At 40.3% G+C, this 24,755-nt stretch overlaps 1 protein-coding gene across 2 annotated transcripts in view; it reads right to left on the bottom strand.

The window, feature by feature from the left end:
• Positions 1–476: 476 nt before the first annotated feature.
• LOC134212863 (medium-chain acyl-CoA ligase ACSF2, mitochondrial-like) overlaps positions 477–24,755 on the bottom strand; it is a 37,217-nt gene continuing 12,938 nt past the window's right edge. Inside the window, exons 2-5 of one of the 2 annotated variants that reach the window (XM_062691114.1) lie at positions 5,800–6,151; positions 3,707–3,933; positions 3,285–3,647; positions 477–3,228 (exon numbers count right to left, since the gene is read on the bottom strand). In XM_062691114.1, coding sequence (XP_062547098.1) covers positions 2,421–3,228; positions 3,285–3,647; positions 3,707–3,933; positions 5,800–6,151 — 1,750 coding nt within the window. In that variant the 3' untranslated portion in view covers positions 477–2,420. Of the gene's footprint in view, positions 3,229–3,284; positions 3,648–3,706; positions 3,934–4,016; positions 4,846–4,922; positions 5,286–5,342; positions 5,570–5,799; positions 6,152–24,755 lie in introns of those variants that run through there. The other variant, XM_062691113.1, reaches the window with a different exon arrangement.

A 24,755-nucleotide genomic window follows, 5' to 3' on the forward strand; every position in this document is an offset into this window, starting at 1 on the left:
CGTCACCGTTCCGTTGTATTGCGTTTGGGGCTTTATGGAACAGTTCAATTCTTCCTGTATAAATTGCTTCTTCGCTAACCGTATGTTATTTTTCTATTGCAGCAATTGCATTGGCTCTATGAACTAGTTTGTAACTGATATTTGCATAAAAACGGCGTTGTTTACATTCGCCGCCATCTTGAACACAAAGTGTTCCACAATACGGTTATTTGGCATCGAATGAAAGCTCATAATTTTTTTATAATCAAACCCATTTTACATTGGATATCTCATAGTGGATCGAAAGATTGGATCCTTACGATGGTATCCATGTATGAATACTACAATTCAAGACAAAATTTTCAAAACGACTTATCTGCTTTTGTAAACAAAGATTCAAACGACGATTTGACGAATCTGATAGCTCTCCCACGCAAACCAACACCACCAATAGGTAGGTGAAGATATGCGCTACCTGTTGATGGTGCTTGTTTGCGTGGGAGAGCTATCAGATTCGTCAAATCGTCGTTAGAATCTTTGTTTACAAAAGCAGATAAGTCGTTTTGAAAATTTTGTCTTGAATTGATCGATTTTGTGGCTTTATAGAAGACACAGAATGTTAAGAATATCGTTAAGGTGGTTATACAACAAAGCCACAAATCGGCCATCTTGGAAACCACGTGCTTTTTCTAGTGATTTTTCAAGAGCACGAAGTGAGAGAACCACATCGCCCATGGAGATGAAACATCCGTAGATCGTTTGCTTACTTATGCTAAACAATCGACTTTAATTTCAACATTGTACGAAAATTATTACGCTAGCTTTGAACTTTTCATAACAGGAGTAGAAACCGTGTGGTGAATTTGAAATTCACCACTTGGCTTGATTGTATAATCACCTTAAGTGGAATCATAACTGTAAGGGGAGGAGTGCATCAGCAGAAAAGATAGTTTAGTTACCAGATAAAGATTGTCACTGTCGTCGCTGTCCGGAACATCTTTTGCTGGCGAGGATAGGGGATCTAAATGTCAATGAAGGAAAAATACATACGATTTGACAGTTAGGTACCACACATGTTTCGGACAGCAGAACAAAGGGAACGGAAGCGACAATCTTTATCTGGTAACTAAAATATCTTTTATCAGCAGAAAACACTAACTTCTGACGGCACTCACGGTGTCTTTGCCCGAAGATGCTTATTCTCAAAAAATCAATACACAGATAGAAAAATCTACTGAAATTTACGCTAAAAACCATGCACATAAATGGAACGCCATTATTCGCGTAGTTCTACACGGAAGATAGCCCAAATGTATACAATTTTTGACGTGAATCGTCAATATTGCATACAACTTGTAAGCAATCTTGTTAGGAAGAGAACCGTTTCAGCGTAGAATAGCGTTAATTTATGCATGTTAAGTTTTACGCGCTGTTTATTTTTCATTATTTTTTCTGTGTATCTCTAAAACACCCGCTACATAGAAGTATTGGTTTTCCTCTTTCAATTAGGTGCATTTTAAAAATGTTTTATCGGGGGTCATTTCTCCATACATTTGGGGGGAGGTTTTAAATCGGCTATCATTTGAGATTTCTATGGAGTTTGCACCAAAAACAGTGAAAAAAATAAAATAAAATGGTTTTAGATCCCCCGATAGAACATTTTAGTTTACCCACGATATGAAAGAGGAGATCATATACTTTCACGTGGTGGGTGTTTCAGAGATACTGATTTTTGAAAAATAATATTTCCCAATATAGAGACTCCGTGCACTAACATCTGACGGCATAAATCACTAACTTCTGACCGTGCCATTGATTGCTATACCCACCAATAGGCTCACATTTAAATCACCTTATATGGCAGTGCATGCATGCTCGATTATTACAAAAAAAAATCAAGCGTTTAATAACAAACTTTCTTACATGCAAAAAAAGCGTCCCCGAATTCGTGAACTAGCAAAAACTCACCGTGATTTCAAATACGTTTTCCAGAACGTTTAAAAAAAAGTGACTACTTTTTCCGTAACCGTAATTTAAAATACTCCGTATTTAGAACCATAACACAGTTGTTTGTAGGTAGTAACGGAAGACCGTCGTAGAAGCGCTAAATATGCTTAAGCTCACTGCTCAAAGATAGGATTGACGGTAGTTTCACTTCCGTTACATTCATAAAACCTGTGCAATTCACTCAAATGAGAGAAAACATAAACTGAAATTGTAATCCTGAACTAAGAGAAAACAAATGTGGTTTTTCAATTGTTCCTGCAAGCTATTACTTTGAAGACGAAAGTTATGGATTATTGTCGAAAAAATGGCCACATGCCGCGTTATTATAGCTATAACAGTCGAACAGTCGATAGACATAACTGAAACGGTTCTCGGGGTTTTGAATGCGTAAATTAGTGCTCCTGAAATTTTAAGTATTCTAACGCCATTCGCCACTATCCGCTCTTCCGCATTTCATCTTTGAACATTTCTACCAATTTGAACTTCTGCACCTTTCCAGACGTTGTTTTTGGATATTCTTCTACTACTCGCAAATATTTTGGCACCTTGAAATGCGCCAAATGTCCCTTACAAAATTCCTTAACCTCTTCGTAAGTCAACGTCTCCCCTTCTTTTTTCAGCCTAACATAGGCACAAATTTCCTCTCCCATCCGTTCGTCCGGAACGCCCACACAATGCGTCTCTAGAACCTTGGGATGCGTGTTCAAATAATCTTCAATCTCCCGCGGGAAGAGATTCTCTCCACCCCGAATAATAATCTCCTTAACCCGACCCACAATCTTTCCGTAACCGTCCTCTCGCAGCACAAACTGATCTCCAGTTCGTAACCATCCGTCGTCGCCGAGCGTTTCCTTCGTTTTCTTCTCATCGTCCCAATAGCCCAGCATCATCGCCGTCGAGCGAACGCACAGTTCGCCAGGCGTTCCAAATGGAACGATATTTCCCTGCAAGTCCACTACTTTTGCTTCGAAGTGGTCCATTAGATGGCCGACCGTGTTCAGAATATGATCTCGGGTGTCGTGGAACAACGACTGGAAGACAATTCCACAGGCTTCCGTCAATCCATATACGGTTTTCGCCTTGCGGACGTTGAGGAACTCCAGGATGTCTGAGAAGAGTTGGGGAGAACAGGTTGCACCTCCGGTGACGACCAAGTCAATTGGAGGAACCTTGAAATTCAATTCGCGAACCTTGTTTATCAGATCCACATACATAGTGGGTGTACCGTAAATGGCTGTGCATCTAAGAAATGGCAATTTTAACAAAGAAATTCACATAGAAAATGAAATATAAATTACTTCTCTTTGACGATTGCGTCGAGGGATTCCATTGGTTTGTATCGAGCACCCGGTACGACGATAGTCGTTCCATAAGTGAATGCGGTCAGGACTCCAACCACCATAGCAAACGCATGAAACAACGGCAACTGGAGGCAAATTCGATGATGCTTCAAATTGAACTCATTGCGATAGGCCAAGTGGATGGCGTTGTTCACGAAACCGTTGTGGGTTACAGTAGCTGCTTTTGGCAGACCGGTGGTACCGGACGTGAATTGCATGTTCAACCCGCTTTCTGGAGAGATGCTCATCTGAAGAGATTCTATTTCCGAAATGTGTTGTTCGGTTGGAAGTTGTAGCATGTCCTTGTACAACATTGTTCCACTAAAATAGAATGCATATTTTTCAAGACTTTTTCTGTCGCTGAAATCCGATAAACTCACGGTAGTGGAACCGCATCGGCAGTATCAACGATGACTGTCTCCAGCGTCGGCACTCGAGCACTTCTCAGCTTACCCGGCGAACTGCTCGTTAACTCAGGAATTATTTGTTTTGTCAAATCGTAGTAGCTTGTTGAATAATGCTGCTCAGCCAGAATTAACGCCCTAACACCGCCTTTGTTCAGAGCATATTCTGCCTCGGGTGCTTGGAAAGCTGGATTGATGCCCACCTATAAATAATAATATTATATCAAAGTGTATTTTGAAAGGAATCGTTAGATATGATGTCATCTTCAACTGATTATAAACAAAGCATTTTCACAGACTTTTATTATTGAGTAGTTTGGACGGATTCCGATTTAAATAACTCTACTAACTTAAATTTCTGTATTTTTCCTGAAACAGTCTTTGGAAAACTATCAATGATTCTCAGATATCTAGGAATCTTGAAGTAAGCTATTTTTCCCTTACAAAAGGATTTCAACTCTGCATGATCCAACTTTGTCGTAGAGTCCTTAAGCCGTACATAGGCGCAGAGTTCCTCTCCCATGCGTTCATCCGGAACTCCCACGCAATGAGTTTCCAGAATCTTCGGATGCGTACTTAGGAAATCTTCCAATTCCTTTGGGTAAATATTTTCTCCGCCTCTAATCACCATTTCCTTCATTCGACCGACAATCTGTCCGTAGCCATCTTCGCGCAGCTGGAATTGATCACCCGTCCTCAGCCACTTATCTACGTCGATTGTTTCCTTGGTCCTCTGCTCATCACCCCAATAGCCAAGCATCGTTCCATACCCCCTAACCCAGAGTTCGCCAGGTGTTCCTAGTGGTACCGTATGCCCATCCTGATCGACCACCTTAGCTTCGTAATGATCCATCACATGGCCAACCGTCTGCAGGACATTTTCCTTCGATTCGTCAAACAACGATTGAAACAAAACTGCGGTGCCTTCCGTCATTCCGAAAACTGTTTTCACTTTTTTCACTCCCAATATTTCCTGAATGTCTAGGAAAAGCTGCGGGGTACATGTTGCACCTCCGGTTACCACTAGATCTATGGGAGGTAGCTTGATTCCACTTTCACGAACGGCTCGGACCAAGTCCACGTACATTGTTGGGGTTCCGAAAATTGCTGAACATCTACAGGATACAACGAAACAAAATATTATTTGATTAAAAACAAAATAATTTCTACACAGAAACAAAACGGTGCTTACTTCTCCTTGACGATCGCCTCCAAAGATTCGGACGCTTTAAAACTTGGCCCAGGCAGTACAAGTGTGGATCCATACGTAAATGCAGCAGTGATTCCAATAACGATCCCAAACACGTGGAAGAACGGCGTTTGCAGGCAGATGCGATGATCTTTCTGGTCCTGTTCGTTCCTTTTGGCTATGGCTCTTGCATTGTTAACGAACGCGTAATGGGACATGAATGCTGCTTTCGGTTGACCGGTTGTGCCGGATGTGAACTGGATGTTAACGCCACTATCTGGCGGTATTTTCGGCTGTAGGGCCTCAATTTGCGAGATGTCCGATTCCGAGGATAGATTGAACAGGTCCCTGAATGCGATTGTACCTCTACAAAGGAAATACTTGAAGTCATGTGATGATTTGGAAAACGGCGTTTTGTTTTACGGTAGTTTGTTGTTCTGTTCACTATCGATGATGACGGATTTGAGGGATGGCAGTTTGGAGCTTGTCAGTTCGCTGGGTTTACAATGAGACAATTCTGGGGCCAAACTAGTCAACATGCTGTAGTACTCCTGAGTTTTGAAATTTTCGTGTGCAATGATAGCCTTGACGCCAACCTTATTGATGGCATATTCAACTTCAGGAGGTTGATAGGCGGGATTGATCAGGACCTATGAATACATTTGGGAGTTTGAGAATGCAAGAATTCTTACAACTGTAGAAATACATACGTGAGGAATTATAAAGAACATAGATAAAACACTTCTATCAAGATTCACTAACCGAAGGTTTGTGTAAAACTAGTCAAAAGCGATCTAATAGATGTGAATAAAAGACATATATTCGTAATAGGAGAAAATGAGCATGAGATACGTCTCTGTAGAAAGACCAGGAAACTTACCGAAATCATCCCAGCTCGTGCAGCGGCCAACGATGACAAATAGAACTGGCTTCCGTTGGGCGCCCAAATTCCGACGCGATCTCCTTTTTTCAGACCAAGCTGATAGAAAGACGCAGCAATGCGGTCGGCCTTTTCCAACGCTTCGGAATATGTGAACCGTTTGTTCTCGTGGCATGATACCAAGGCTTCATTGTTTGGATACTTTTCGGCAGCGAGGCGTAGATGTTGGCCAACGTTTCGGTATACCAGGGGATCCTTCCCGATGTGGTGGATGTAACTCTGGTTGCGTTCGTTTGTGATAGGTGGAGCGGGAGATGAAGAGCAGGCAAGAGGTTTGCTGGTGTGGAAGGTTCTGGAATTTGATAATGTTGATTTAAAACACCTTCTTCTTTTTCATCATCATCTTCTTCTTCTTCTTCTTCTTCACCTCAGTGTACAATACATTCTTTACTGAAATATTGCCGCTTCGCAGCTTACTGTGAAGTCTTCCTTAGCCGTGCGGTAAGATGCGCGGCCACAAAACAAGACTATGCTGAGAGTGGCTGGGTTTGATTCTTGGTTCAGTTCAGGAAGTTGAAAATGTTGTCCACTTCCCTGAGTATCAGCGTGTTAATTTCATGATATACAAATGAAATAAAAAATAATTCTGGTTTGGAAACCTCGCAGTTATTAAATGTGTAAATGCTGAATGATCACTAAGCTGCGAGGCGGCATTGTCCTAGTGGGGGATGCAATGCCAATGAGAAGCAGCAGCTTAGTGTTCAGCAATCACTATCACATTTATTGATTGCGATGTTTCTAAGACAAGTACCTTGTTGCATTTATATGCACGATGAAACTCTAAGCTAAGTGGACTAAATATTTATCCCAAAAAGGAAGGCCGGTTAATTTTTTTTATTGTCTTTATTAATGAGGCCGAAAACCTCATTAATAAAGACAATAAGAAAAAAGAAATATTATCCCAAAAATATTTGGACCAAAGCGGGAATTGAACTCAACCCCCTTCAGCATGCTCCTACTTTATTGTCGTGCATCTCACCACTAGGCTAAGGAAGGCCGGTTTAATTACATATATCTGAATAGGTGTCGAATGGTCATTAGGCCAAATAGACCTGTGCTCCGATCCACTTTGAACCGGCGGCGTGGAGGCAATTTTCCAACGGTGGGGGTGGCTTAGCCGATGCCACGCTACGATTGCTCTCGGCGGCGGCGGCGGCACGGATCAGCGCGCTTTAAAAATCAAAATTATTATTTCGAACAAAACTTTTTTGGAATATTATCTGCACGTCTCTCGCATTAATGGCAATTAGCATAATTTATATTGTACGCTGTTAAATAATTCTTCAGGAATAAAATGAGAAAATGCACCTAAGATTTCTTTAAAAATAAATGCATACATTATCTCTCCCGGAATTCTTCTTGGAATTTCTTCATGAATTTGTTTTACCAGTTCGTCCGGAAAGGTTTGTAATTTTTTAGTGAAAATACTATCAAAAATCCTGAATTATCATCCCTTTCTTAGCCTGGCAGCCACAAAGCAAGGGCATGCAGAAGGTTACTGAATCCATTTCATGGAACGGTGTAAGTTTTTTTGGTTCTTCTCTATACCTATGAGCATTATCGTATTAGTGTTATGACACAGTTAAAAACTGTAGAAGTGTTTGATAAACACCAAGTTGCAATGGCAATTTTCAAATGGAGTATGCAATGCCAACAAAAAGCACCAGATGAGAGAATTCCGTAAGATCAGAAAATCCTACAGAAATTTACAGAAACTAATGATAGAAATTTTCCAGGAGTTTCCCATCCAGAAATTCTGGGACACTTATTATTCATTCCTCAGAACTTCTGGACAAGGAAATCCATAAAACTCATAGATAAGAAATTCTTGGAGTAGGTAAATTAAAAACTGGGAGTATAAACAACCCTCCTCCCTACAATTACACAGGAACAGAAGAAATTTCTTATAATTCATAGGAGAAGATTTCCTCATAATTCGTGAAGGAGAAATTCACCAGAGTTATTAGAGATGATCTAGAATTTTTAGAATGAGGTGAATAATTCGCAGAGATCCTCGGAGGATAAATTCCTCCTAATTCCTTAAGGAGCAATTCATCTTAATTTCTGGGGAAAGATTGAGTTGAGTTTTTAGTAAAATTTATGTAGAAGGAATTTCTGTAGGAAAAATATTTATTTATTTATTTATTTTCATTTATTTCTTTTTTTTTATTTCTGATGTCTCAATGACTATAAGGATAGAAATGTCCTCTAAATCTAATTATTATACAAACATGGATAAAATATGCTCATAATACAGCAATCAGAATACATAAGAAACACATTAATACAATAAAACAGGGCATAGCAATCTTCAGATTTTATGTTAATTTGTGCCTCGAAAGTATGCTGCGAAAAGTCATTGTAGAGCAGCTGGCGATGGATTAGAATCAAAGAGATGAAACACTGCATTGAAATTTTGCCATAGCAGTTGATCCAAGAATTCCCTGAACATTAGGCATATCTAAACGGCTGCTATTTCTTTTTTAAAATAGATAATGCGCTTTGTATTCCATAGAACCAAATTGGATATGCCCTCAAAAATTGTTTCATTTCAAGTCTTCCGAGAATTTCCTTGAGTATACGGCCTATTGGCTGTTAGATCTCTCCTGAAATGGTTCTTGCTTTATGTGATCCATATAACCAAATTGGATAATCCTTAAATAAGAAGTCAAAAGCTATTTGATCCAAAACATCACTGATTTCCGAAAAATATATTAGCTCTTTCAGTGGAATTCAACCGTCTAAGATGAATTAAGTACTCTCCATTTAATTCCACCAGTTAATTTTCGTTATCTTTGCAGATACGTATTTCGACCACAACTGTGTGGTCGTCTTCAGTGTCTCGTACTTGACTTGTTCGGTACCGACAACCGCCACGGTACGACCTAGAGCGACTGAAGCAACCTGATGTCGCCACTGCATACGCGCAGCATCTCGAGGCAGCGTTGCCGGAAGAGGGTGAGCTCGATGGGGCCCCTCTTGAGGACTACTGGAATACAGTTAAAGCAGCCATTAATAACGCAGCGTAGAACAAAGTCGGGTATGTGGGACGAAGTCGACGGAACGATTGGTTCGACGAAGAGTGCAGACAGATTCTGGAGGAGAAGGACGCAGCGCGGGCGGTCGTGCTGCAGCAAGGTACCCGGCAGAACGTGGAACGTTACAGACGGAAGGGGAGACAGCAGACCCGCCTTTTTCAGCAGAAGAAATTCCGCCTGGAGAAACACGCAAGTTCTGTCAGAAGCTCAACGCATCCCGCAAAGGCTTCGTGCCGCGAGCCGAATGTGCCGGGATAAGGATGGGAGCATCTTGACGGACGAACGTGTAGTGATCGAAGGTGGAAGCAGCACTACGAGGAACATTTGAATGGCGCTGAGAGTACAGGCAGTGAAAGTCAAGGCAGCGGAGGAGATAACTATACGTCAGTTCAGCGGACGATGAAAGCCAATCAGCCCCCACCTTGAGGGAAGTTAAGGATGCCATCCAACAGCTAAAGACCAATAAAGCAGCTGGTAAGGATGGTATCGGAGCTGAGCTCATCAAGATGGGCCCGGAAAAGCTAGCCACTTGCCTGCTCAAATTAATAGTCAGAATCTGTGAAACTGAAAAGCTACCGGAGGAGTGGAAGGAAGGGGTTATATGCCCCATCTACAAGATAGGCGACAAGCTGGAGTGTGAGAACTTTCGAGCGATCACCATCCTTAATGCCGCCTACAAAGTGATATCCCAGATCATCTTCCGTCGTCTGTCACCATTAGTGAATGAGTTCGTGGGAAGTTATCAAACCGGCTTCGTTGACGGCCGCTCGACAACGGACCAGATCTTTACTGTACGGCAAATCCTTCAAAAACGCCTTGAATACCAGGTCCCAACACATCATCTGTTCGTTGATTTCAAGACGGCATACGACAGTATAGACCGCGTAGAGCTATGGAAAATTATGGACGAGAACAGCTTCCCTGGGAAGCTTACCAGACTGATCAAAGCAACGGTGGATGGTGCGCAAAACTGTGTGAAGATTTCGGGCGAACACTCCAGTTCGTTCGAATCGCGCCGGGGACTAAGACAAGGTGATGGACTTTCGTGCCTGTTGTTCAACATTGTGCTAGAAGGTGTCATGCGGAGAGCCGGGTGTAACAGCCGGGGTACGATTTTCTAGAGATCCAGTCAATTTATTTGCTTCGCGGATGACATGGACATTGTCGGACAAAGACAAAGTACATGTGGGCGAAACCGAGCGCGACAGGGCCCGCCTGGGAAGCAGTGTTACGATAGACGGGGATACATTCGAGGTGGTCGAGGAATTCGACTACCTCGGATCCTTGCTAACGGCTGATAACAATGTCAGTCGTGAAATACGAAGGCGCATCATCTGTGGAAGTCGGGCCTACTACGGGCTCCAGAAGAAACTGCGGTCAAAAAAGATTCGCCACCACACCAAATGTGTCATGTACAAGACGTTTAAAAGACTGGTTGTCCTCTACGGACATGAAACATGGACAATACTCGAGGAGGACTTGCAAGCACTCGGAGTATTCGAGAGACGGGTGCTTAGGAGGACCATCTTTTGCGATGTGCAAGAAGACGGTGTGTGGCGGCGAAGAATGAACCACGAGCTCGCCCAACTCTACGGCGAACCCAGTATCCAGAAGGTAGCTAAAGCCGGAAGGGTACGATGGGCAGGACATGTTGCAAGAATTCCGGACAGCAACCCTGCAAAGATGGTGTTCGCTACCGATCCGGCAGGCACATGAGAGACGGCGTGGAGCGCAGCGAGCGAGATGGGCAGACCAGGTGCAAAATGACTTGGCAGGCGTGGGGCGTATCCGAGGATGGAGAGATGCGGCCTCGAACCGTGTATTGTGGCGTCAAATTGTTGATTCAGTGTTATCTGTTTAGATGTAGACTAAATAAATGAATGAAATAGGGTTGGAATAAAAAGAAAGAATGAGTTAAGAAGAAACAAAAAGGAAGAAGGAGGAAGGAAGACAGAAGAAAAAGGAAGGAAGAAAAGAGGACGGAAAAACAGGAAGAAAGAAAAAAGAAAGGATAAAGAGATAAGAACAAGAATAAAACGGGCTTCTTACTTAAAACCTCTCACTTCTTATTTCGCACTTCTCACTTCTCATTTGACCTTATGACCGTTCACTCTAATGGCCATTCAGCGTTATGACTATTCGGCCTAATGACCTTCGATCTAATGGCCTGATACTTCTCACAAATTATTAGAAGTTTTTCTATTTCCAATTTTTCTTAGGTATGTATATTAATTCGTTTTTTGCTTGCCTTTATATAAAACTCATGAGAAATCATGAATGACGGTTGAATAACGTAAGTTTATCGTATATGATAATTGTTTTACTCATTAATAACTCGTGGGTAAATGCTGAGTAACTCGTGAAGGGACTGAAGAGTAACCTTTAGGTTTTTAGTGCGTCACTCGCTATTTATTTGTAAGAGGCTCATAAGTTACTTATGTTTTTATATTCTTATCTGGAGGTTGACAACTGAAGTTTTGCTATTAAGATTGAATTCTTTCGGTAACAGCAGTCTTAATAAGAAGCAAATACAGGTAAACTTCGATATAACGTACACTTGGATTTCAAATTTGTACGTTATATCGAATTGTACGTTATATCGAAGCATGAATAATAATTCTTATTTTGTACTACTTAAATGTTGTTCTATTGTGTACTTTATCTGAGAATATTATTTATTTGAAATGAGGATCAGCTAGTAGTGTAAAACAGCTTTTCTTATGAATATTTCTTACAAACTTTGTTCAAAACAAAGAAAATTCTTTATTTATTATCTATAGAATCTCTAGACATCTATAGAAATTGTGAACCCATCACTTGCTCTTCGTTACATTGTTTGCATGATAAATTAACAATTTTGTATCTGTGATAATGTTTTCCCTCCCTTTACAATAATTACGTTACGAAATTAAATAGTGATGAACGATCATTAGGTTTTGTAGGTTGATAATTACAAGCAGTAAATAAAATAATTATCTTCTTCTTCTTCAATGGCTCTACATTCCAACTGGAACTTGGCACTGGATACCCCGATAATAACTATAAACTTATCTAAAAAAGAGTTCGTACTGTTAAATTTAATATCTCTCTGAATTGTTCGTTTTCAGTGTCTCTTACTTGACTTACAAGGCATTGGGATCGGCGTTACATTTGATGTTGAAATGTATTTGTCGATAGAAATAATTTATTGTGGAGTTAAATGAAACAGTACGCACTCGTATTTCAACATGATAACGCATCTTAGTAAGACGATTATTTGTTTTTATTGATTCTAGTTGTTAAGCTTCAGGTTTAAATAAAACAACGTGATTTTTTTCTTTCAAAATGCTAAATTCTTTTTTTTTTTTTTGGTTTTGGTTTTTATATTTATCTAGAAGTAGTTCATATCTGTTTGATTATAATTTCAACATTTTTGAACATTATTCTTAAAAAAATCCACCTTTTTCCATGGTTTGTTATAAAAAGTAAGCAAATTTTTGTAAATTTATAAGATTTCGGAAGCACGGCATGGATAGCCAAAGTTTTCAATTTCTTCTTTCAGCCAAATTGTCCAGGATATCTTGCCGCATCTTTCGCAAAGAAAACTGAGTGTTCAGTGGCCAACCCTGCTCCTCAGCATATCTAACCATAACACTGGCGGCAGACAAAGCGGATTCATCAGAAACATTAATGTTTTCATCTTCAGGATCAAGTGACACAGATACGTGAAGGCTCTCCTCATTGTCATGGTTTGTAGAGTACGTAGCATCATGTTCAGCAGATGGGTTCAGTACCTTCTCGACAATTTCATCATCTTTCAGGGTTTCAAACTCTGCGTTTTCCTCGTCGATTGCACCAATCTGACTGATTCTGTTTGCAATGTCCCTTAGCCTTTCTTGCAACTTCGACAACGATAAATCGTCTTCATCATCGATATGCGACTCATTGTACAACATTTTCCAAGATTTCTGAATGGAAGATTCAGGAACGGCATCCCACGCTTGTGCTATCCAGAACATAGCATCTTTGACATTGACGGTTTTTAAGCTGTCGTGGAAATCATCCCCTCTGCCAATAATTTCACTTGTCAGGATCTTCTTGTACCTTGTCTTCACCATCTGTATCACGTGCTGGTCCATCGGTTGGATAACAGCTGTAGTGTTCGGAGGCAAAAATTTACAATAGATGGAACCGTCACTCGTTCGTAGATCCTCTGCAGTGTAGTGTGCAGAGCAGTTGTCCAACACAAGAACTGCTTTCACAGGATACCCCGATTGTCTCAAAAAGGCAGTTACTATTGGGACGAATTGATCAAAAAACCATCCTTTAAACAAGTTACTAGTCATCCAGGCGTTTTTGGATGCTTGATAGTAAACAGGAAGCTCCGTGAGATTTTTCAAAGCTCTTGGATTCTTGAATTTTCCAATAAGCATAAGTGGAAGTTTCAGTGAACCGTCCATGTTTGCACAAGGCATGAATGTCAAGCGCTCCTTATTTACCTTTCTTCCAGGGGCACTGGAAGAATTTTTATCAACATATGTTGCTGATGAACAGACCTTAAAATAAAGGCCGCTTTCATCAGCGTTAAATATCTGACACGGTTGCAAATTTCGATCACGCATTTCCTGTGCAAAATCTTCAACGTATTGGTCGATTACCGCAATATTGCTGGAAAGCTTTTCCCCTGTAATCTTAAGGTGCCGTATATCATGCCTTTTAATAAATCTATCAATGTATCCTCGGCTGCCGTATATACCTTCACCAACAATTTTATTGTAGAACACCTGAGCCTGCATCTGTAACATTTCATGGCTTACCGGAACGTGAAGTTGTCGTTTCTGCAGGAACCAGAGATATAGTGCCTCATCTACCGCTGGGTGGCGGGCCTTCTTCATGCGTTTGCGGTTTGCTGTAAGCGGTTATCTAATGAGCACTAGTTTTAATAAATTTCAAACATTCTTACAAATATTCCCTTGAACATCTGCAACTGTAGACAGTATGTAATCTTTGGCACTTTTAATACTGTTGATCGTTGATCGACATTTTACTTTGTATTTGCACATAATTGATCGAGTAGACATGCCTTGCTCTATATCTTGAAGTATTTTCACTTTGTCGGTCAAAAGAATGTTGGACCTTTTCTTTTTTTCACCACGAACATCTTTAAAAACTTTCGGTGCCATTTTTAGAAATTCAATTTTTACGATGCTTCGTTCAGGATGATATGTCAACAAACTTCCTACACTACACAGTGTTACCACAGACAAACAGACGTAACACTAGAGACATTGCCATCGACCATGACTTCAACGATCCATTTGAATTTGATTGATTGCGCATTTCACAACTAGAGGCGCTAGCGTCGTAATCCTTCTAATTTGACATTTCACTCCAGCGCCTTCTGGTGACAATGTCTTACGAAACATTGTTTCGTGTAACATGCTCGCAAGATGGTGGTAGAGGAGTTGGACGATGGATTTTTCAGAAAAATGTTCAAGCTGTTACGTCTGTTTGTCTGTGGTGTTACCAACATACAACTTCAAAATAATTAATGATGCTGAATTTGATTTGGCAGTTTACTCAGTTTTCATAGCACCTACATGGCATTTCTTTGCTGCTATACAAATTAATCTTTTATCAACAATACCGATACATTACCCGAGGAGCCCTCCTTAGCCGTGCGTTAAAATGCGCAGCTACAAAACAAGACCATGCTGAGGGTGGCTGGGTTCGATTCCCGCTGCCGGTCTATCCAGTTTTCGAATTGGAAATTGTCTCGACTTCCCTGGGCATAAAAGTATCATCGTGTTAGCCTCATGATATACGAATGCAAAAATGCTGCGAGGCGGCTCTGTCCCAGTGTGGGGATGTAATGCCAATAAGAAGAAGAAGAAGACATTACCCGACATTGAACGACTTAGACCCAACATAAGTTCTGACTTTGACAGAACTTATGCCTAATATCGATCAGACATTTGTTCACCATAGAACATGTTTAAATCCGCATTGCCTCAATATTTGCCAATAGCTCGTGAGAATTTTTAGGATCCTGTGAACTGAAGAAAGCAGTAACAATAATGTCTTTAGGTCATAAAATTAGATACCATAAGATGATGTGACCCTTACATGAATGTTCATGACAACAAATATAATTATTTTCTAATAACTAACCAAATGGAAACTATTTTAAAAAGTGTACGTTGTATCGGGGAAAAATGTACGTTATATCGAGTGACGTTATATCGAGTGTACGTTATATCGGGGGTACGTTATATCGAAGATTACCTGTACTTTATTGCGGGACATCCGACGATTCAGTTAATTTATTTAACCTTCTTCAAAAGGTTAGGAGTTTGTATTTTTGTTGTCATGGTTTTGTAATGGCGTCCATTTTTGTTCTTGCGTAGCGATTTTTGCGTACGACACTGTATTTAGTTTTATAGCAACTTTCAAAATTAAAGCTCTTTTTATACTTGATTCAAGTTAAATTTTCTACGCTTAATCGCGACACCTCGACTTTCGATTTGGAAACTGTTATGATTGTCAGGGTAAGAGAACCAACAGATGTTTGCTTGGGACTAGCACTAATTTTCAATGTACAAGTAAAGGTGAACTCATTTGTTAGGTCACACTGGCGCCTGCCACGTCAGAATGCATGTCAATGTAGCCACTCGCCTACTGCAAGCCGAATGTACCTCTGCACTTGCAACGAGTTCATGCGGAACTTATTGGAGTTTTTTTAGTCAGATTCGAGGAGCAGAGGTTCGTCTTGGTTAACGAGCTGCCAATGTGATAGGTGGGAGAAAGCAATTGATGGAATTTCTAATTGGATGTAGAAAACGAGCTTTGTTTTTTGTTCATTTTCAATTCTAGCAGTTACTGCGTTTCTTCCGTTTTGAATGGACAGTCGAAAAAAACGGCAATTCAATTTTACTCAGTCTGAGTAATCAACGCGGGAGGGGGGGGGGATTCATTTTCAGTGCAAAGCGTAAACAAACGAGCAAAAATTCCATACAAAAAGCTTCCTTGCTGCGAAATCAAATTTCCAAACGGCTTTTTCGTATAAGAACTAGACTTAGTCGAGTCAAGTACGAGACACTGAAGACGGCCTCACAGTTGAGGTCGAAATACGTATCTGTCGGCCCTCCTTAGCCGTGCGGTAAGACGCGCGGTTAAAAAGCAAGACCATGCTGAGGGTGGCTGGGTTCGATTCCCGTTGCCGGTCTAGACAATTTGCGGATTGGATGTTGTCTCGACTTCCCTGGGCATAAAAGTATCATCGTGTTAGCCTCATGATATACGAATGCAAAAATGGTAACTTGCCTTTGAAACCTTGCAGTTCATAACTGTGGAAGTGCTTAATGAACACTAAGCTGCGGGGCGGCTCTGTCCCAGTGTGGGATGTAATGCCAAAAAGAAGAAGAAAGATATCAAAACGTGGTGGAATTAAAAGGAAAGTACATTCCACTAAAAGAGCTTAAATATTTTTTTCCTAAAACATAGTTTTAAAAAATGATTATGGCCCATTATGGTCAATCTCCCATAAAAAAACAATGGGATTTGCCATAATAGGAACCAAAATTGAGAATATTGCTATAACTGGAACATGCGTTCCTATTATGGATTAAACAATTTTGGGCACTATCACAAATTTTAATGCGGTTTTCACATTTGAGCAGGGAAGCCTTTCGTTTCCCATTTTATCTCCATTTTCATAAATATCCCATTTTTACGCTGTCCAATCCGCGTTGAAATCTACGTTTGATATTTAACTGCGTTATCACTTTACAATGTTTGGCTTTGCGGGGTCTTAAGTCATAAAGATTGGCACGCTATTTTATCTCACATCATTGACGGTAATGTGCGATAACAGTGTGTGCTAAATTATTGTAATTGCCGCCCTATTGCAGAATAAATTGAGTGATGCGCGTGCCGATGTTGAGATCCGAACTTGAGTCAAAGAATTTCATCTGCAAGATAATATATGTAGGGAAATATGGAGGAATCGAATAAATTATTAAGGATGTGTTTCTTTAAAAATAGTTGCATTATATATTTTATACATCAGGCTGGTTTAGCCCTATTCTGTTAGGAGCAATATAGAAGCAGACCTTTTCTATGTAATACTCTTGTGGCAGTAGTCCGCTCTATGGTGGTAAACATTTTTTGGCGATTTCGATTCATAAGTTGCATAATGTTTAAAGTAGCACTCTTTTTAGTGTTAGAATGAAATATCAACAGTGAAATACCAATGACCAATGACCATACAGAAATTTGCTCAATTCGCCTGACTGACTAATAAGAAAATTATTTTGAGCTTTTAGTGGAATGTCTTCACTTGTCATAAAATGAGTTAGTACTATCCCATATTTATTTAAGTTTAACCGGACATCTATCAGGCTTATTAGATATAGACATAGACATCATGCCATTATGCCAAACAGCGTACTGATAGCTTTAGATGTTCTTCGCCATACAAATTTCTGGCGGTTAGCTTCATGATGCTGTTAGAGTATTAAGACAACGCCTGAATGCTGGCAGCGGCATCTTCAAATGTTTTGAGAGTTTTTTTTTATGTTTTTACCGTTCAGTTTGAACTTTGTTGGTTGGAAACATTAATAAGCTTCATCCTCAAATTTTATAACAGCGAACCGTGATAAGCTTAACGGGAATACCAGTAATCAAATGTTGGAATTATGTAACAAATTATAATTTGGGCCACCCTCTGCTGAATACAACATTTTTAACCTTTCAGCACACGCGCGATACTTCATCACGCATGCATCAGGCTCCATTGCACTATGTACTGTAAGCATTGTATTAACGCGAATGTTAGCAATAACAAACAAAGATTTTAACTATATAGCGTCCTGACATGATTAGTGAGAATAGGCACGAGGTAGACTGGTTTCAGGCATTAGTCGTGACCGTGACACAAGGCCAAACAATAATCCATTTTTTACTAATTTTATGAAACTGGAAATAGATTAGTAACCAACCGTTCATTACTTTAGTATTGATAAGGATTTCATAACAAGGAAAATAAACAATCTTATCGAAGGCCGCCAAAAAAAATTGTTTGACTGTGGTGATCAACAGGCCATTTAGATAACGGCAAGCAGTTTCCGTCATCGAGAATGATAAGGAATCTAGGGGGTGATAGTGGGTCATTGCTCTCAAGGATAGCATCTACTCGATTACTGTGCGCATTGAGCACACCAAATGTACCACAAGCAAGTCATTTGGCTGAAATTTGACCAAAACGCTCTATATTCGGGATACTCACCGAAATGATCCTTCGGTTATTTTACAATAGTCGATACATTTTTATCAAACTTTCTACAGTAAAAACTGTTCGATAAAACTTTCTCTGAGTCGTAGCCAAAAATAAGTGTCTTCGAATGCCAGGACACTAAGAAAAATAAACACACCGGAAAATTGACCCGATAATTGTTTGGGTTAAAATCATTTGAAATATTCTTCTAAAATCCGATTCAATATGACCTGAACGATGCTCATAATATGGTTGTAAAGCCATAGCACTGTGGGAAGGTTAATGAGTATCGTTGAATCGTTAGTTACTTATCAATTAGAGCTTTTTTAGGAGAGCGTGTTAACATATGCTAATTTTAGAGTGAAGAATTGATGCCACGATTGATCCCGCTATCATCAAATCAAACAATAAACATATAGGGTTACTGCTCCTGGACTTCATCTGATAGCTCCTATGTTCATTCCACAAAGAACAAAGCAATTAAAAGGAGTTTGATTTGTTTCTCATTTTTATAATTTTTTTCAATAGTGAGCAAGTATATTAGCAAAAAGAAGCGACGAAATATGTGCTGTATTTCATTGTTTCGTGATATGTTCAGTAAGATGGAAAACAGAACAGTACCTCCACACATTTAATTGTGTTTCTCTTTCAAAATTTTTTATTAAATTGTGCCAAGGCTAAATATGTTATGGTCGTGTAGGTGCATATTAACACGTTTACAAATCAGAAAAGATACAAATAAGGTGAGGATGAATGAAAATAACGTTTTATAGATACATCGTGTGCATCTAATTTATATATGGACAGTTGAAACTAAAACTGACCAGACAAGAAGTATTATTGCGCAAACCTTCCACCAATTTTGGCAATAATAGCATGTGACATGTGCTATGAAGAGATAATGTTTATTTATGCGTCTACTCAAATAATAATGACCGTCATTAGTTATGCTAAGCAGTTGAGTTTTCGGTGACGTTTTTAAACTTCCGAATCTCGCTGCGTTGAAAAAGTACAACACCTTCGAAAAAACACGCTTGTCGTTCTCAAGAGCGGCGGGACTGCGTGAGTGAACCAGGACCACATGAATCCCAGAAGGTTAACACTAAGAATACCGAGATTAGATTTGAGGGAAACTTAAAGTTCAAATCGCTAATCCCAGCATTGACCAATTTTTCAAAATCCTTTCATTGATTATTTACCCACCTCATATTATTTCATCTTATTGGTGTTTTGCGTTTCTAGGGGTGTTCAATTTTTCCCTGGAATGCCGTGAGTCAGGATGCTGCCAATCGAAAAAAAACTGTAAAACTCCGTTTAAGGTTCCCCCAAACACATGCGACGCGATTCTATCGCTTGGCGACAACGATTCTGTCGCCGTTGGTATGGGAGCGTAAATGGAACATTGCCTGCAGCCCTCCCTGTACCCAACGATAGAATCGCGGCTAGTTGTCGCCGTCGTGGCGTTGAAATCGCTTAGGTCTGGGGGAGTCTTTACTCAATAAATTTCAGTATAGTTCACTTCTATACCATAAGGAAATGCCACATGAATTCTTTGAACATCCTTTGGTGCCTCGGGAGGGTGGAAAACAAACAAAAAAATAGCGGTAAAAACGACTTTATTTCAGGTATTTCGTAATCGATCTGGAACCGGTTTTTCATAAATGTGTTCAAAATTTTCCCAGAGGTGATACGTAATACAAACAATATTCCAACAAAAAATCCAGGTTCTCCAAAGAGTTCAGCCGTAAGTACTGAAAATTGCGCATGCACATACTCAGCCGATGGCAGATTGTAATACACACTGAAATCAAATCAACAATAATTTTTTGTGCACAAACTACATAGAAGCAAGCCTGCTTTCCTCAATTCGCTTTTATGTGCAGCATTTGTATTGTATTTATTTTTAATAGAATTTAAATTCCAAGCATTTATGATTTATTTAAATAGGACATAAATTTTCAATGCAATGACCAATAATTAACATGGAATACTTTAGTGTTTAAATTTAATATTTATTGTTCGAAAATCACCAACATGGCGGAGGAGGAAACTTAAATGTGCTACCTAAATACGGCGGACCTACTCAGCAACCGAGCATGCTATGAAGGAAAACTGCATTCCCAATATCGGCATGTTGGCCCACATTGATGGAGGTAAGTGAAAATGATGGAAAACTCGGGAAAAATGAACATTATCACATAAAAAACTGTTCATCGTTCACAGGAAAATCACCACCTATCGAATGCCATTTTCATCCGAAAAACGTACGCAAAGTACTAGGGGAAGAGGCCCCAAAAGCAAGCCGGATTCCGTGCCGGAAGATCCTGTGTGGACCATATTGTCACGCTATCACGAGAATATGTGGGGCGCCCTGAGACGCAAGGGGGTTCCTGAGAAAATCAGCGGCCTCATCGAAGCACAGTACGAGGCCTTTTCGTGTAGAGTGCTGCACAATGGGGTCCTGTCCGACCCTATCCGGGTCGTAGCTGGTGTGAGGCAAGGATGTATTCTATCACCGTTACTGTTCCTCATCGTAATCGATGAGATTCTGGTAGATGCGATTGACCGTGAACCAAACCGCGGGCTGTTATGGCAGCCTATAACCATGGAGCACCTAAACGACTTCGAATTGGCGGATGACGTTGCACTACTCGCGCAACGGCGCTCTGATATGCAGAGTAAGCTCAACGACCTTGCCGATCGCTCCTCCTCGGCAGGTTTAGTCATCAACGTCAACAAAACCAAATCGTTGGATGTAAACACGGTGACTCCTTCCAGTTTCACAGTAGCCGGGCAACCAGTGGAGAATGTTGAAAGCTTCCAATATCTTGGTAGCCAAATGGCGTCAGACGGCGATACCAAGATCGACATAGGCGCACGGATAAAGAAAGCAAGGGCTGCCTTTGCGAGTTTGAGAAATATCTGGAAAAACAGGCAGATAAGTGAACGCACCAAAATACGAATTTTCAACTCTAACGTGAAATCTGTGCTGTTATACGCTAGCGAAACATGGTGTGTATCAGTGGAGAACACTCAACGGCTGCAGGTGTTCATTAACAGATGCCTGCGGTATATAATTCGGGCCTGGTGGCCTCACAACTGGATCTCAAACAACGAGCTCCATCGTCGTTGTCACCAGAGGCCGATAGCAACAGAAATTCGGGATCGGAAGTGGGGCTGGGTCGGCCACACTCTACGTAGGGGCGGAAACGAAATCTGTAAGCAAGCATTAGACTGGAACCCAGCGGGACATCGCAGCAGAGGCAGACCCAGAGGCTAATGGCGGCGAAGCCTCAATAAAGAAATAAAAGAAGTCGACCGAAATCTAACCTGGCAACAGGTTAAAGCGATAGCCGGGCATCGCTCAGGGTGGAGATCTTTCAAGTCGGCCCTTTGCACCACCGGAGGTGTACAGGATCCATAAGTAAGTAAGTAAAAACGCCCTAGTGGCAATAACCTACAAAGTACTTGCGTCTCCACGGACTATCCATACTAGAATGCTGATTCACCGACGCGTGGTACTTTGTTCCCTAGGAGAAAAGGCGTTTTGCCTCATGAGTTTTCCGGCAACAGAATATCACCACTTTTTTGAAATGTGAATATTATCAATATGATTGAGATTTTTGACAATTTTTAAATGGCATCAACTAGCTATCTTGTTTAACTGTTGCATAATGTAAAAATACCCATGAATAGCGTTACAAATAAGACAATAGAGCAGTGTTTGCTTAGCTAGGGCATATTGCCCCCCCTTCTCCTACGCGGTGACGGACACCGAGTTCGGTTCGACACGATCGACATCCCTTTGCTGATGCCGTCGTTCGTCGTGCAGGCTGCGCGTTTGTACCAATTTTTTGCATTTTCCTTTTCGATCAGGCGTATGATGGATCCTTTTATTACAATAAAGTGCGAAAGTAAATTGAGATCGTCCGATAAAGCTGAGCAGTATAAAACGGTGCGAAACTGGGTCCACCTCCAGCAGCAGTGGCAATGACCACGAAGGACGCGGTTACCACTTTCACCGCCGCTCCAAAATACGGCGGAAAACAGCATTCCCAACATCGGAATCTTGGCCCACATTGATGAAGGTAAGGGGCCGTACACATATTACGTAAGCCCTTAGGGGGGAGGGGGTCGGTCAATATCTTACGCTCCATATAAATAAAAAATCATTTGTATGAAAAAATCTTACAGGGGGGAGGGGGGGTCGAGGAATCCAGAAAAATTGCTTACGTAATAAGTGTACGACAACAAACTGTACATCGTTTACAGGAAACCACCGAGCGGCAAAATACACGCGAAGTTTCACACGGTGAAGTACTTCCTAATGCAGAACCTCGGACACAGCATCGCGGCTTGAAGTGAGACAGAAAGCTTTGATTGGCAAGACCATCGGATGAATCTTCTGAGCACCCCGGGGCACATATCTCCACGATGGAAGAGGAACAGTTGCTGGCAGCTGTCGACGGAACGGTGGTCATTTTAGACGGATTGGCGCAAACCGGTACCATCTACATTACGGATCAAACATCGATAGGCATCGACTTCCGCGGGTGATTTTTGCTCATTAATAGGAGAGGATCGATTTCGGCAGCACCACCGTTTCTACCCCAACCCTCCCCATGGAGCGGTTCTCCTATTTTGAGTCTACTTTCAGGATTAGATCGTAACTATTTTTTTCACGGAGAAGTTTTTGTAAATGTTGCAAAATAATGTCTGAAAAATAAATAAACATTTTCTTTGTATTTTATATGTTCTCACAAATGATGAATGAAAAACCTAAATTAGATTGGAACGACTTTAAAAACAGCTCACATGATTATTATTATTGCTGCACATAAAACATATTAGAATATTTCTATAATAATTAATCCAATTGCATTTAAATTCTGTTTGTGCGTGCACATAAAATATAAGAGTGGTAGAATGTATCATTTTATGTGCAAGACTAATATAGTGCATATGCAAAGCTTGATTGCAAAAATAAATGTGCAGTGCACATAAACTTTAGATGTGAAATTATCTCAGTGAGTTAAATCAGTTATGCATAAGAACTACAGTATTGAAATCTCACAGTTATGTCTTATTTTAATGCAGTATCTGAATTATTCTTTGTATTAAAACCTTGCAGAATATATGACAAGATTCTATAGAATAATTGCGAGTTTTGTTTTCCAGCTCTGTAACTAAACGGATTTTCTTTGAAAATAGGACAATATAAAAATTGAGTAAAGATACTACCTATTTAAATAAGATGATGATTTTGTGAAAGTAAAGAATGTTCTGCAAATAAATGCGTTTATATCTTCCGTCAATATCTGTCAAACTGTAAAAATAAAATACGGATCAGTCGTTTCAAAAATCTGGGTAAAAAGTTAAAATTTGCGCAGATTTGTAATAACGGGCTCAACGAAAATTCAATAACCGCATGCCGGTTGTTAAATTTTCGGTAGAATTGAGCCATATTTTTCAATACGCTTTTTGTTACGTTTATTTAGATTGGAGTTAAACTATATTCCACTCATTCATCATTTGTTAATTAGGGCACAAACTTGCCCCGGATAGCGAATGGGTTTCAACCAAGGTTTAAACCCCACACCAAAAGCTCGAATCGAGCCCCCTGGTAATGGACACTCAATTCTCAGCCACTGGAAACAAATGAAAAAATAAAGAGGATACTTAACAAACTACTATGTGGTTGAGAATAAATAAGTAAATAAACAACAAATAAGGGGAAATACGAACAAGAAAAAAATATCTTAGAAATGCTTCTAGTGGATCGAATATCCTTTTAAAGAAGCATTTATTTTACTACTATTAATAATTGATAAATATGACTATAAAAGTTGATCAAATTAATCAGATGACACTTATCAGCACTGAATAGTACTGAGCATCGGAAAATACCGCAATAGTAGGCATGAAATTGAATTGCTTTCAAAATGTTTTCTAAAAGTCACTTCGACCTGTCAAAATGTCACGCGTTGTAACATTAAAACATGTCCCATTAAAATTAAATCCAGCTTTTTAAGGTCACTCCTGACAGAATCCAAGCTTCAAAGTGCTCGCGTTTTCGGGGGCACACCACTCGATACGGAAGCAACGCACAACTGTCATTTTTATTTTTTCACGCATGCTGCGACGCAGCAAAGCTGAATCAACAAAAATGACAGTTGTCCGCCGCCTCCGTATCGAGTGGTGTGCCCCCGAAAACGCGAGCACTTTGAAACTTGGATTCTGTCAGGAGTGGCCTTAAGCAGGTCATGCTATAAAATTTGAATCACCCCTTTTGACATCTCTGTTGTACACTATAATTTTTGTAATTGGATCAAAGTAAGCTGAGTATAAGTAAGAAAAGTATTTTACAATGTTATGAAAACTCATATGTGAATATGTACGTTATGTGGAAGATATTGATTTGGAAAATGTATTGGAGGTAACCACTTTCCCTTCGATGGGACTCGAACCCATGACCCTACAGTACGCTAGACTGGTGCTTTAACCAACTAAGCTACGAAGGACCTCCGTCGGCCTTCGCAACCTAGAGGCTACTGAACGAGCTCGAGATTCCCAAATTGGACGCATAGTCAAATCACTCGCAATCC

This window comes from Armigeres subalbatus, chromosome 2, assembly GCF_024139115.2.
Source record: "Armigeres subalbatus isolate Guangzhou_Male chromosome 2, GZ_Asu_2, whole genome shotgun sequence".
NCBI lineage: Eukaryota > Metazoa > Arthropoda > Insecta > Diptera > Culicidae > Armigeres > Armigeres subalbatus.